General features: G+C 35.1%; 1 protein-coding gene across 1 annotated transcript; it reads right to left on the reverse strand.

Annotated features, from left to right (window-relative positions):
* Nucleotides 1–3,311: 3,311 nt before the first annotated feature.
* LOC18423852 (SGNH hydrolase-type esterase superfamily protein) lies at nucleotides 3,312–15,431 on the reverse strand. The gene is made up of 5 exons (XM_006828447.3): nucleotides 15,077–15,431; nucleotides 14,822–14,949; nucleotides 11,110–11,349; nucleotides 8,763–9,012; nucleotides 3,312–3,694 (listed from the first exon to the last, which is right to left on the reverse strand). The coding sequence occupies exons 1-5, from the start codon at nucleotides 15,324–15,326 to the stop codon at nucleotides 3,468–3,470; spliced, it is 1,095 nt and encodes a 364-aa protein (XP_006828510.1). The 5' UTR covers nucleotides 15,327–15,431; the 3' UTR covers nucleotides 3,312–3,467.
* Between the last annotated feature and the right edge of the window lie 776 nt (nucleotides 15,432–16,207).

Genomic DNA, 16,207 nt, shown 5'->3' on the forward strand with positions numbered 1-16,207 from the left:
TATTGGCACTGTTACTCTTTTAGATTAAATAACTTGCTCAATGTTTTATGTGTACCATCTTTCTCATATAATTTACTTTCTATTCAAAAGCTTACCTTTGATCTACAATGTTCAATAACCTTTTTCATTGACTATTGTATTTTTCAGGTTATTGAGGAGGACGATTGGAGCGGGTAGAGAGCACAAAGGCCTTTATCTATTTCGTTGATCCAAATATGTCTTTGCATCCCCAGTTCACAGCTCGACCCTCATGGACTGTGGCATTGGCACTTAGGTCACCCTTTGTATTCTCGCTTACATTCTCTTATTCAAAAACATTCAAAAAACATTTATCTAATAATTGTCATTGTCATGTATGCCCTAGGGCAAAATAGTCTCAACTTTCTTTTCTTAATAGTTTGACTTCTACTACTGCTCCATTTCAACTTATTTATTGTGACATATAGGGTGGTTATACAACCCCATCTCGTATAAGAGCACATTATTTTAGTCGTAGCACTTGGATATTTCTAATGCGACATAAATCTAAACGAACCAACATTTAAAATCCTTTTTTTGCCTTGGTCAAAAGTCAATTCTATTGGTCGATTCAGTCCATTTGAACTGACAATAGAATTGAATTTTTCTCCAAACAGGATAAATATGATGTGCATTATGATAAGAAGAGTGTGATTCATCTGGCTAAGAATGCAGCTTATCACTCCAAGACAAAGCATATAGAGGTTAGATATCATTTTATTCGGTTGCCCTCAAGCGTAGAGATTTGCATGTGAACAAGATTCACACTGAGAAGAACCTTGTTGATATTTTGACAAATGTTATCTCAATTGAAAAGAATATGATTTGTAGAAGTCTTTTGAGGTTGGAGGAGACGTAACCTCAAGCGGATGGAGAGTAGTGCTTTGGTGATTATTTCAGAGACTTTGTGATTTATCTTCAAGTGGGAGATTATTACATGTGTGAAAACAAATCACACATATGAGAATTTTATTTAACTTTTCGTCTTTTTTATTTTGGGCTATTAAATTGTATCTAATCCAATGGTTGTGATATTGTAGAAACTTTACTCTTTTAAAGGGATTAAAACGCTTTTGTTTAAAGAGAAAATGAGTGAGAAAAAGATAGAGAGATTGGGCTACAATTGGGTTTTCTCTTGAGAGCTTGTTATGCTCTGTTTTAGATAGAAAAAGTGAGCAAAAGGCTTGAACTCCATTGTGGGTTTGTTGTGTGCCCTATTTTGGTGAGAGAAAGTGTTAAAGAGAACTCATTTTTTGGTGTTCTTAGCGCCTTGTGTTTGGGCTATGTTTAGAGTGAGAAAGGGCTGCTGGAAATTGATATTTTGAGCTCGATTTCATTTTGTAATCTTCCCAAATCAGTAAGTAAAGTCTTGCACCGTTCTCTGGTGGATGTAAGTCACGATTTGTAAATGAACCACGTTAAAGCTTTGTGCTATGTGGATTGAATGTTGCTGGATTTTTCATTCTGTCTTTGCTTTGATAGTGTGTAGTTTTCTTTGCTTATTTATATTGATATGAATGTACAATAGCTGTAAATGTTATAAACCCTTGTTGATTTTTCACCAATTGATCTCAACATCCACATCCTTAGTCAATTCATGAATCAACCTCGAAAACTACACTTAGATGCTGCTACTCGATTTTTTCGTTACTTAAAAGGGACACTTGGCCAGGGGACTCTGTTCTCTGCTAATGTAGTCTACAACTCTCTACCTATTGTGACTCTGATTGGGATGGTTGCTCGATGGCCAGACGCTTGACTACTAGTTATTGCACTATTTAGACAACCCAACTAAGAAACAACAAATAGTTTCATGGTCATTTATGGAAGTAGAGTATCGTTCTATGGCAGTTGCATCTTATGAACTTACTTGGCTCAAGTACTTCTTGTCTGATCATAGCATTTCTCATAATGGCCCCATGATACTTTATTGTGACAATAAATCAGCCCTATATATTGCTGCCAATCCACTCTTCCATGAGCGAATCAAACATATTGAACTTGATTGTCATCTAGTTTAAGAGAAAATTCAACAGGGTCTAACTTGTACTGCTCATGTTCCGTTTGGTTCTCAACGAGCCAATATATTCATCAAAACTCATGGGAAAGATCAATTTGAGTTTCTCGCAGGCAAGTTGGGCATTCCCAATGTTTACGCTCCAACTTGAGGGGAGTGTTGGGAGTTACCAAAAATTTTCAATTGAAATTCAAATCTTGAATTTTAAATTTTATATTACTATACACTTTTTAATCTAGTTGGATAAGTATAGTCTATTTTCCATTTTTATTAGATAGATCCCTACAATGATGGGATTCTAACCCCTTGTATCTTCTACAAATACCCTACGATTGGGTAATACAGTTAATGAAAAATAGCTCCAGCAGAAAGTGTTTCAATATTTTATATATTTTAATAGTTTCTAATTGTTTGACTATTTTTCTAAATTTATGTGTTTGTTGAAATATCATGGATTCTCATTGTTTTACTCTCTTTCCCTTCAACTCTTTCATCTTATTTGTTCTTTTCTTTTCTTAAATTCATCCAATTGTCGCACTTTGTTATTTTTATTATAGCTTACCTTTTTATAGTAGGAAAAACTTTTTATATAGCACTAGGTATAGGGAATTCATATATGACACCCCTCTCATAGCTAGCTAATCTGAATGGATTGTTGATATAGCCCCAATCACAATGTCACGTTAAACACTATTTTATTTTTAGAATTGTCTAGAAATGATATTCACACCAAATTTGTTATGTCCAATCATCTCTTAAGCTCACATATAAGAAAAATATAAAAAAATATTCCTGATAAAATAAAATAACCAAAATACCTCTAAAAATTTAAGTAGTAGTTTGATTATTTTATTTTTCAAAATATTTTTTTAAAATGTTTTTTAAGTGCGCTCCACTGAGATGATGGTACCCACCAAAGTTTATGTTGGTATGATATGTAAAAAATAATTAAAAATAAAACACTTTCAAACATCAGATCTAGATCAAACGGTTAGTGGCTCACTTATGACATATGGCTGAAGCAATCCCACCTATCCATTTTGATCGGACGGCTGGGCGAGAGTGGCACAAAATAACTTGCTTGCACGTAGTGGTATATAGAAAATTTTCCCTATATGATATCTTATAATTCTATTGAAACATTACTTTGGTCTCTTCCTTCTTATTTTTATTTTTCATTTTCAAATGTGAATATTTATGCAATTCAATAAAAGCATGTAGCACCATGATTTTAGACAGCAATCGCTTATTAAAGGATGGGCCACAAACCTCTCCATTTATGCAAATTTAGCTATGACTTATACTAAAAAAGACTTGAAGTTATCCCTCTTAACACCCCGTCTCATGACAAGAATTCTCCCTGAAGAAGAATGGAAATGAGGGAACACATTAACATGAAAAAGGCTTAGGAAGGCAAGCCATTGGTCCTGGATTAGTGTGGGGAAGGTGCAGGAGATGGAGCTTTTGAGGGGAGTAGCTTTTGGAAGGGAGGATATGATAAGAGTTCATTGGCGAGCGCAACATTTGCAGCATCGGTGGGGTGGAATGCATCCCAAAACACATATTCTCTGCGATTGTTGCACATACTGGAGTTGGGCAAGCACAAACCCCCCACACTTGTATCTACATTGCAACATGAAGTGTTCGATATCTTGAATCCTGCACATTCATTCGTAACTAATCAAACCCAACATACTATTTATTATTTGTGGGTTAAAAACTAGGAAGACTCAATTTTAAACACACAATGAAGCAATATCAATTCATCCTTCAAAGCTTGTTTCAAACATGTCAACACTAGTTAGTATCCTGGGCATACTTTATTTGTTTTGACACCCTTCCATATAGCAATGGGAGTGTAAATAGTTCGTACGGTTCAAGAAAAATTGAGGGCCTTTTCAGTTAGTTGCTAAAGCTACCACTTGTTTTTCTCACTGAATAAAGAATGGCGATGCTTATGGGCAAGGTACCGGGACTCGCCTCGGTCAAGATACTCCTCCATTGACTGAGGTTAGGATTGGGTGCTTTTCTCCTGTGTTGGAGTAGATTTTTCATTTGTTTTTTCTTTCTTCCTTTTGCATATGGTGTATTGGGTTTTTAGGAAGATTACGTGCTGCCACTTATATTAGCTTTTATTCTTCAACCATATGTTAGGTGTTTGAAATCCACAAACTTTTTTCATGGTAAATATTATAAAATTGTTTTAATAAAATTGAAACAATTCAAATTCATACTATTTTTGTAATATTCAAAATGTGCTAAAGAAAACATAAATAATTTGAATTCCATAGCTATGAATAAAAAAGTAGTTTATTAATTTGAAAAAGTTTTGACACTTGTGAATTAAAAGATTTTACAAAATTATATCAATTAAGATTCACTTCCTCAATTTTTTGTGGTGCTACACCCTTGTCCTTCAAAAGTTTTCAGATTTTATATATTTTTAGTTCTCGACAACTTAACTAGGAACCTATAAGATGAGGTATCGTGCTGCGTATTGTTCGATGATAACATAGTTTTGATCAACGAGACCCAAAACGATATTAACACAAAGTTAGAACTTTAGAGGGATGCTATAGAATAAAAAAATTTTAAAATTAGCTGGACAAAGGCAGAGTTTATGGAATACAAGTTTAATAATAATAGGAGTAGAGACGAAGAAATAGTTAAGATTGATGGCCAAGAAATACCAACAAGAGCTCACTTTCGATATCTTGGGTCGATAATCCAAAAACAGGGAGAGATTGAGGAAAATATCGCATATAAAATTAGAGTTGGGTGGACAAAGTAAAGATGTGCAACTGGAGTTTTATGTGACCGTCGTATTCCAATGAAGCTGAAAGGCAAGTTCTATAAGACAGTTGTGAGAGCAACTTTGCTATATAGGGCAAGACGTTATGGGGTCAAGAAACAACATACCATAGAATGAGTATAGTTGAGATTAGGAAAAGTAAATTTAGGTAGGCTAGTCATATGTGGCTCAGATCCAATACAATACTTGTTAGGAGGTACAAGTTAGTTCAAGTGGAATGCTAAAAAAGGCAAGGAGTAAGCCTAAAATGGTTGGAAGTAGTGAAAAAAGATATAATGACTTATGGCCTCGCTGAGGGTACGGCCTTTAATAGAGCAAAATGACGGATCAGGATTCATGTAGTCAACCCGTATTAATTGGAAAAAAGCTTTGATGTTGATGAAGATGATGATGCCATTTATTTTTATCTAATTTTGTTATAATTTTAAAAAAATCTCAAAGTTTGTATACAAACATAAAGTATTTAATACTTAGTTGAATTTTGAATTCAAATTTGAGAGGTCATGGGCTTTTGGATTTTGTATTTTCCCTTTATGCAAGTGCTATAAAGGTCTCCAAGGAGACAACCAAACCTAGAGTTATTAATCTTACCCAAGAAGTTCCTTGATTTCAGACTGCTCACACTAAAGAAAATAAAATTTCTAGCTCATTGTATAGAATTTAGACATAAAAAATTGTAAAAAACATAGTGTCCACTGCACAGAGCTGCTATCCCATATCTTTTTTTCTCGATATGGACAATAACGATGCATTATCCGAAATCCACAATGTTTGTACAATACTTTATCTCCACTACCCATTTTGCTTGTACAATATGGCTTGCTATGTGTAGTATAGATTTAATATAGCATCGGTTAGAAGGGACAATAGGATTCAAGTAGAATACTCTAAAAAGGCAAGGAAAATGCCCAAAAGGACATCGAAGGAAGTAGTGAGATGAGATATGGTGACTTAGGATATGACTAAGGTTATGACCCTTATAGAGCAAAAGGGAAAAAACCGATTCTTATAGCGAACCCCAAATAATTGAGACAAGCTCAAATAATGATGATGAGTTATGGCCAGTCAATGTCTTGTATACAGTGTGCAATGTGCTACTTTAAAAAATCAAGATGCACTTCAAAATGCTATACTCAATTGTCAACATTAAGGGCCAATTTGGATGTACCCAAAATTGCAATAGTTTCAAATGACAAGAAAAAAAGATTAAGATAACAACTGGGAACCGTTTGGTTAACCTCATTAGATTTTATTCCCCAACAAATTAGATTATGACAGTAAGCCAAATTTGCCCAAAAACCTTCCCGCTCTGAGTCGCACTTACAAAAGCATCTCTCATACTTACAAAAGCCTCTCTTCCACTCTCAAGCAAGTCTCATAGCTTTTTCTTTCTTTATCTTCAACTATGCATATTTTTTTCGCTTCTCTATTCACGCCTTTCCCCTACAAAAACCTCTTTCCCACTCTCAAGCAGATCTCACAGCTCTTTCCTTCTCTCATCTTCAATCCTTCTTGTACCAAAACCTCTTTCCCACTCTCAAACAGGTTTCACTGCTCTTTCTTTCTCTCATCTTTAATCCTTCTCTAGGCAGATCCATCTCCTAGTACTAATTTGACTTTTTCTCTCTCTAAAAAATGAATATTTTCATCTTTCTCTCTCTAGAAAGCCGCACCCCTAATTTCACAAAGCTCTCCCTAGCATTTCGACTGGGTTGCTAGAGAGCGGTTGTACTCTTAGATTCCCTTCTCTTACTCTCTCTAGAAATTCAAGGTTTTGCTCGATATCTCTAGGAACCGTGATTCTTCGAGTCTTAAGATTGAAGTTTTTCTTGGTAACATAGAGTTTGTCTATCTAAATTTATTGGAGTGGTTGCAGACGAAGATGCTTTACAACCTCAAAACATTTATGCCTTGTACATTTATAGGAATATACTGCAGATCTAGAGAGATGAATCAATATAGTTAAATTATGAAATTGTGTAAATTGGGTTTGGGATTTCTTATCGATTTCTTTAAAATTTCATATTTCGAGTTATTTTTCTGACATTTTCGACTGCTCTATGGAGATCAAGAATATGCAAAAAATAAAATTACAACGCATCCAAACAGTCTACCAACATAATAAAATAAAACGATAATGTTTCTCAATTGAGAAAGAAAAAAAATTGCATTTTTTTTTCAATATGAATGTTTTTTTCTTTGACATCCATATTACACTAATTGTGGAGTTGTAAGTTATATCATTTCAACTATGATAGTTAAGTGTTATTTGTGATAATAAATGTATGTATATTGGATTCAACGTGATGGCTTGAATTCCATTCCTATCATGGGCAGATGACTAATTCCCTATTAATCTACCCAAAAAAACCTATCCCTTCCCAAACTGATCTACCAAAAAAAGGAAAAAAGTATAATGTCTTCAACTTGAGCATAGAGCTCAAACCTTCTCCTAAAATGAACACAATGATTCAGAATGAGCTTAAAGCTCATAATTTTGAAGTATGAATACAAAGTTCCAAAATGAGCCAAGAACTCAAGCTTTTCAAAGATATAGAGACCTTGTGCTTCAACAAGTGGACAGTGGAGCCTGAGCCATGGCATGCACTTTTTGAAGGTATTAAATGCCCTCTATTTTGGTCACCAAAATGCAATCAAGTTTCTTTAACAAATATATCCTAAAAATAAAATTAAAGCCCTGTAAAGTGCAATTCTTCTCTAATTAGCATGCTCAGAGAAGTTTCTAAAGAGAACTTTATACTAATTCACCTGCTATGTTAGTATATGTTTGGAATCGAATTGAACTTAAAAGGAACATATTTCTTGGAGATTTTGTTAGAGGAAACTTGCTTATGGATTAAAGATAGTTAGAGACAGTTGAGAAATCATAAGTGATTTTTGGAGAGGAAGATTGTTTTAACGAATTAAACGGCAAGAGCTCGTAATAAAAACTATTTTAGCTCTATAGAAGTACCTAAATCAAGGCAATATTTGACCAAAAACTTCTTCCCTCTAGTGTCTCTAACTGTTTATTTTTTCTCCAAATCTTCTCAAGAATCTTTCACCAGATGCATACCAGAGTACAACTCCAATAATTGGTTACTGAGGGCATTAAGGATGTGTTTCTACAGTTCTAGTAACCATCCTCCCATTAAGCTAGAGCATCATCATTTGTGGAGGAAGCCTGAGCCTGATTAGTTGAGGGGTGGACATTTACATCAGTTGAAGGCTCTGTAATTACAGGTCTTTAGCAGTAGGAGGAGCAGGATGTGCCTTAATGTGTAAAGAAGAAAGAGAACCTTGTATTGCCATCTTATAAATAGGTCCCTTAAAATTGATCCAAGCAGAGGACATCTTGATTCATGAATCTTAACCGTTCACAACTATTACCTTCAAATTATTGGCTTTCGGACCCACAAAAGCCAAGTTTAAGGGATTTCTTTGAATTGTCAGGATTACTTTTTAATCGAGGAACTGACAGTTATATCACCTCAATTGTGGTTAGTTACAACATCTTAACCACTTAACTATTAGTGAAGTCTTATCTGTGGTGAGAAATATAGATTTCTTAACTATAGTTTGAACTCTAAACCCCTGATTACCCCTTATCCAATGCATAAGATAGTAAAAAACACCACGTTCAACTTGATAATAGAGCTCAGTACTTTTCTTAAAATGAACACAAGGTTTGTAACGAGGTTGATTCTCGAACATTCGGATTACGAACACAAGGTTTGTAAGGAGGTTGACTCTAGAACATTCGGACTATGAACACAAGGTTGGTAACGAGCTACTGAGAATTAAAATAAATTGGTCATCCAATTTAATCTCAAACATGAGGAGAATGAACAGAGAGAAAAATTTATCTACTTATCTTGCGCAGGAAAGGTCCACAGACCTCAGGTGGTGGCTTACCATATTTGCCTGGGTTTTGAATGAGATCGAGGACTGCATGGTATGTTTCGGCGAATGTGAAGCGGGCAGCAGGCAAGCGCGAGTTGAGGCGACGGAGCAGAGTTGACACCTGGGAGTTGTATTGCATGGCCCACTCATTAACACGCTCAAGGCATTCCCCTTTCTTAGATTTCACTCTCTGTGAAGGTATGCAACCTAAAGGGCCCATGCCATTAAACACCACTTTTCGAGCTCCCAGATTGTACAGCCTCTGTGTAACAAAAACATTCACAAATTTGGTACTTAGGCTTGATTGGTTAGTGGGTACCATTGCCAAAACTACGTCGCAAGTTCGATTCCAACAATTGAACTACTAAAAAAAAGTTAAATGTAAAAACAGATAAATTATTTTAATTTGTTTTTTCAACAAATTTCAACTTCAAGTTATGCGCTGCTCCTCGATGCTAATGGGTTGATGATTTGCGCCCGGGCTTAATTGGTTAGTGTTTGACGAATTGCAGCGCTACGTCCTATGCTCAATTCCTATCAAAGGTAGGGGTCCTCTCCCCACTGATTCAACCGAAAAAAAAAAAAAAATGTCGACAAAAGCCAAATGGACATAACCTTCATCAACATGCCTTTGCATTGGAAAAGATAGAATTATTAGGTCAAATCAAGAAAATAGGATAGGATATTATAAAAGTTATAAAAATAGAAAATAATTTGAAATCAACTGATATTATATTAACAAAACCAAAAATCCCAATTTTGGGTTAGGGAAATTTATCGAATTACTCGTGAGGCATGAACACACCTTACTCATATTTTTTTAATTAATTTTAAAATACCCTAGAAAAAGCACATAACTTGGACGAGTCTGCTCAGACTTGCCCAAGTAGCTCGCCTCGGGCCTGAGCCCCAAGCCCGTGGCAAGGATGAAAACTTTGCTTCTTCAAAACCTAGGAAAAAAAGAATGAAAGAGATTAATTCCTGGAAATCAAATGAGTTTTCCTCCTGAACGAGGGCAAAAAGGAAATCAAATAAATTCAATAGCCAAGTAAACATGAACCAGATAGAGAAAAGGAAATCAAATAAATTCAATAGCCAAGTAAACATGAACCAGATAGAGAAAGGACAGTAGTTTGGCTTTCATTTAACCCTCGTAGAAACCAAATAAAAGGGGAGGACATTAAGTTAATGAAAATAAAGGCCTTAAACCAGCAAAACCTGACTTATTATATGACACACAAAATCCTTAAGACAATTTTACCCTTAGAACCACACATTTCATGTGGTCATAGGGATCAAAGTTCACCTAGCCTTATTAATTACTATTCATGTTGCATTTATTTTTTATGAAATATGTGGAAAATAAATTTTTTTTCTGGGCTAATTCCATAGAGAAAAAAGGCCCCTACCTGTTTTTGAATTAGTTAGTGTTGTTTTTTTTAGAGTTGTCAGTGGGAATGGAAGCTAAACATGAAACTAAGGTATGGGGTGTGCTACCACCACAACCTCAACCCCTTTCCCGATGTGTGTGTGTGAAAAATGATGGCATTTCTCGCCGCATAGAAAGCAAATTATTGCGGCAGCAGCTTTTGAAATTTTGGAACATCTCAAAACAATTATTTAGAGGCTTCAATGGGATGATTATCCAATAATTTTGCCTTGATGCCAAGAGCAATAACACTACATTAATATCAATAATAGAAATTATATATATATATATATATATATATATATATATATATATATATATATATATATATATATATATATATATATATATTGGTTTCTATAAGGTAACTTTAAACAATCCAATTAAGGTGCACCACCAAATTTTATCATAATATGTAATTTTGGTGAAAAAAATTCTTAAGATTATCTCAAAATCTATTTTCATATCTAATTATAAAATTTTAAACTCCAAAAATGGTTAAAATCAAGTAGATCTATAATCCTATGAAAATCTTGAAAATAGAAGGTCTAGATAATGTATTACAAAATGCATTATTTCTAGGACTCAAAATCTCTTTTTTTTTCTTTTCTTCTCATATTCATACATCAAGATGATCAATTCGAGGTTTTTTCAACATTAAAACAACCTTTTTCAATAGATTTTTGAGGTGCATTTATAATTCTACATTTTAAGGTTGCAACCTTATGTAAACTTTTTCCTATGTGTGTGTTTGTGTTCTCTCTCATGCACATATAGATATGGATCGACTCTCAGTTTCACTAGACGCAAGATAGGATTGAGTTCTCAATTTTTTTGTGTGCTGGCATTGTTTTCTATGTATATGTATAAATATCATCATCGCTCATCTGAGTCTTATCCCAACTATTTAAGTCAAAGAGAGAGCGTTACTATGAGTTGTCGGTTTAAAGTAGCAGTGAGCAAGTCGATGAAATCGTCAGGCGAATATTGCTGGGCGTCGGGCAGGAATGGCTGCAAGAAATTGTTGACATAGTCGTTGCTCCCCATCCCCACAAAGTAGATAGCATTGTTGCAGAGCGTCTCGGCTGCCGCCTCCCCAATCTTGACCTTCATTGCATTCTTTGTCTTCTTAAAATTATTAATCTGATCATCAAATGACATCTTCTGTATCTGCAAACATGGGTGAGCTTCTCTTACAACTTCTTTTTCTCTTCTTTATCTCTTAGCTTGCCCATTTTACTAAGAAAAATCAATTGTATATTTTCATTTAGCCAAATAAATTTCCGGGAACATACTATATATTTACTCCCTCGGGCAGAACACTTGATTTTTTTTAGATTAATTGTTTCAGGCAGGCATTGGCCATGCCAGGAGAAGTTATCCAATATCCATGTAAGTTGGACGACGGTGATTGCAAGATATTCTCTTGCAATCACCACCATCCATCTAGCAATCACCTCTGTTGCCCGCCTGTGCAAGCACGCTAGCATAGAAACTACGTCTTTTTTTTTATTATTATTTTAAATTTATAGATCTATCTAATAATAAGTAGATGATTATTTTTAAAGAAAAAAATCTGGATTTTGAGTGTTTGAATAGATAGATCATGCCGTCAAAAATTTGGATGGTTCCAATGCAATCTGCATTCTTTTTAAGCACATGGAAAGTGAGTTAATATTCTTTTCTTTTCTTTTCTTTTTTTTTTCTTTTCTTTTTTTTTTTTTTTTTGGTTGAGGGTTGATGGCCAGATAGCACATTCCCAAAATTTGGGATCTAAAATATACTTTTAGTGGAATATATAGATACCATTAAGGAATAGATGATGATGGAGATGACCAAGAAATTATTCCAGCTGGTTCCATTCCCTTTCCCTAACCGCCATCCACCACGTGGACAATAAGTTTTTAAATAATCATTGGGATTATAGTATGCAATATACTAATATGAATTGGATGTATCCCAAAAATAGAAATTTTTAAAATATTTCACTCTAGAAAATGGGGCACTTTTTTTCAAAGGCCATCTAGACGTCGATGCTTGTACTAAAGATGAGCAAAAACATAATTTTGATGGAATTGCATAGATCTAAAATGTAGAAACTTCATTTTATGTAGCCAAATTATTCAAATTATCCTACACTCGTGCTGGAGCATTTTGGAGAATCACTTCATTGGGTAAACCCATGTCTAAGATGCTTCCCAGGAGCTAAAATTGGGGATGGTAGCCTCCTCAAACCAATTACAAACTTTAGAAGAAATAAAAAAAAGGAAAGTATATAATGAGGCCATTTACATTTGGTACAAGTGTATTTTGGTGGGATTTCAAAATTAAGTCAAAACATATAAGTAAAATGTTGTTTATCTCTTATTTGTATTTTTATAAATTTGACCCTTCTATTCTTTCTTTTTTTTTTGCTCGGATTTCACAATTAAAAATTTCTCCCTAAGTAGGTCTTTTTGTTGGGTTTATATGGCTATTATAATAAAACATAAATTCAAAGGGAGTGTGGTCCTCTTGTGGACTATACTAGGCAAATGCAATTTACCGATACTAGAACTTAGCTTGACGTGCTAGGCCAGCTGAGTTGAAAAACCCAAAGTACCTGGGCATAAAGATGAAACCAAGAAGGGTTTAGTGGGTTAGCCCTTGATGAGGTCAGAGTATACCTAGATGAAAGTCGAGAGACAGTATGACCCTTATGTGTGATGAATAGTCTTTAGAGACATGACTAAAACCTCATTGTTGTATCATCAAACGGCATGTTCCCAGATAGCAGTATTGAGCTAGTAATCCATCAATGAGAGTGAAGCGTGTACATGTGCGAGAGATTAGCCCTATGCACAGACTGAGATTACATCCCCTAGCCCATTTATTGACTATAACGATCCAATCATGAACCCCTGCAGTGGACTATGGGTCATGAGAACTACTGGGTCAGTTTGAGAAAGCCAGTGTGGATCGTGATCCATAATTGAAGGTGGAGTACTCCTATGCGTTGATTAAATCTTATACCTATTCGGATCCAATTCCCATCAAAATCAATTAAATTTAATTAATTTTATGTTATTTGATATTTAGAATGTTTATTTGAATTTTTATGAATCTTCTGATGTTTTAATTTAACATTTGGATTTATAAAACAAGAGAAAATCATTTCTAAAGTTTTAAATAAACTAAAAAGTTTGAAAAATCTAAAAATCAATTTTTATTGTTTCTAAAATATGTGGGACCCTCCATAATTAGTGGATGTCCATTTAAATCACATGGGACAATTGTGTGGGGCCTATGAGTAGCCACCAAAGAGTGGGACAATTGGGTGGGGCCCATGAGTAGCCACCAAAGAGTGGGACAATTGGGTGGGGCCCATAGCCCATGGGCCTATGAAAGCCAACTAGCATGAGATGCCCCACAATATTTACTAAGAAAAGGCAATTCCCTATAGGCAGGGGATTGCCTTTTCTTGGTAAATATTGCGTGGGGCATCTCGTGCTAGTTGGCTTTCATTTTATAGAGAAGCCTACGTGGAAATATGTGGTTTTAAAATATTGAGAATCAAGAAGGTTTGATTGAGAAAGGAAATGAATTTTTACTATTAGAGAACGTAAATAAATATTTTTTTTATTTAACTTATTTAATTGGAATATGTTTAGGAATGGAAGATAAGGTTCTAGCATATTTCTTAGCTCATCTTAATGGTAGATCTGGGGAATGGATGGCTCACATCTCTCATCCCACAAGTCACTTTAGATCAACAATCAAGATTTGTTCCCACAATTTTATGGCAAACCCTAATGCATGAAAAATTTATAAAAGTTATCATTCTCCTCTCGTCTCTACACCTCTTACTTACTCTCTCTTCTCTCTCTAAAATAGAATCTCTCTCTCTCTTGCCTCTTTAATGGGCACGCCCCACATAGGTTACTCCCTCTCTCTCATAAACTATTGTAAAAGGCGCACACCCAAGCTATGCTATATTAAGATTGAATCTCTCACATGAGTTCTAAATCAAGCTAGGTTTTAGTTATGTGATTTTGTGGGCAGCAAAGGGATCATCTCTAGCTAGTAGTTTTCTTCTTCCTTTTTTGATTTTTATACCTCATAAGGATCAAGCCAAGGGGCTTGAATTAGGCCTAAGCATGGAGGCTTTAGGTGGATGGTTCTAGATCGAGATCCATATGCATTGATTGGGTTTGTCGTAAGAAGAAAAAATCAAGAGACCGATCAAAAATCCTAAACACTATCGGAATAATGAGATTCGACATGGAGTGTCCTAAGCTTGGTTGAGGTAATCTCATGCACCATCTTTTGTTTCTTCTATATTTATTTATTATATCTTTTATTTTCAAGCATAGATTGTATCTTTTTTTGTTATTGAAAGAAAGGTTTTTGAATGACTTCAAGTCTTTGAGATCATATTGTATTTTTTATTCTAGTTTATTTGAAATTATTGTATTATGAAAAGACTACTTGTGAGTGATCAAGACTGCAAAAAAAATAAAAAATAATTGAAAAAGAAAGAAAAAAAATTATTATATACTCCAGCTAGATCACACTGTCCTTCTTTCACTTTTACCCTCGGGAATAAATGTACATTATACTAAAGATGTGCTTAAAACATTTGGGCTAGTGCATAGAGTTTTACAAAATAGATGCCAGTTTCATTGAGAATGCCGCCGCCTCCGGATGCATAATTCACCCCTCGAAGGATGGCATCATCACTTGGAGACAATGAGAGATAAGGTGGAGGCGATGGAATCCCCAGCTTCTCAGCTGCATTTTCCAAACAAATCAAAATCAATACTACAATTCATATCTTACTGAGAATCAAAATATTGGCTTGGAGTTCAGGACTAACAGAGAGGCAATAAGGATAGAACAGTCGCATTAAGAAACTCACCTACGATATCACCAATTGTTCTTCCATTAGTGAATCTTCCGGTGGGTCGGCCCCCTGGGTAATCAACTCCATACCAAGGAAAATTAGACTTGGCAAGAGAGAATTGAAGGTAATTGTTGTTCCCAACATCTGTTAATGAGTCCCCGAAAATAAATGTCACAGGCCCATCTGCCATTACCTGAGGTACTACGGCCTTTGTCACAATTAAAGTGACCAATAACCACAACCACACATAGCACGGAGTCGCCATTGTCACCTCTGAGTGAGTGAGTGACAGCACTTACAGAAAGAGACTATGAAAGCAAGGCAGAGCAACCTTCTGATAGAGCTCATACCACTGGATATCTTTATACCAGGACCATTGTGCTGGTAATTGAATCTTTTAGTTGGAGAGTTGTTGAATTTGTCGATTAAGTCATTGCTGTTTCTTGTGAATTCGAGTTTCCTAAGTAAGTCAGCAATCGAGGATGGAAATAATGGCAGAGATGGTTAAAGAAAATGATAGCAGTGTAAATTGGTTAGTGAGACTCAATTTGCTATTGCTGGTCTTGAACAACGGCTCACCAACTCCACTTACCATTTTCTCCAACAAGTAAAAGTATCCAAAGTTTCCAACATGAAATAAATGCAAACAAATAAAATATGTTTTAGTTGATTCACTTGTTGAATTTAACACAAAATATGTTTTAGTTGATTCATTTGTTGAATTTACCACTGAAGCCTCCAGCCTGTCGGAAACCAATGTAACTGATACCGTATGAGAATACTATATTTGTATACTGGTTTACGGCCTAACAGGACACCATATGGCAGGGAAGCCAACATAAAAATCAGGTCATGTTCAAGAAGTCGGATGCGGCCGCCTAGGAAGTTTGGGGGCGGGCAGACGCCGGCAGCGGGTGCCAAGAAGAAAGATCCCCCGGCGGTGTCCTTATCAAAATACCAAAAAGGAAAACATGTAAAAATATAAAAGAAGAAACACAAAATAATATGAGAATATCTAAAAATAGAAAACCCTATTTAAAATATTATAATTCACTGACCTTTTCAAAATGAAATTCACATAGGCCAAACTAGTATTCTTTGTCACCAAAAGGCACTCGTGACCGCTCCAAATTGCACCCAAAAAAA

Source organism: Amborella trichopoda, chromosome 4 (assembly GCF_054954075.1).
Source record: "Amborella trichopoda isolate Santa Cruz 75 chromosome 4, AtrichopodaSantaCruz75HAP2 v2.0, whole genome shotgun sequence".
Taxonomy (NCBI): domain Eukaryota; kingdom Viridiplantae; phylum Streptophyta; class Magnoliopsida; order Amborellales; family Amborellaceae; genus Amborella; species Amborella trichopoda.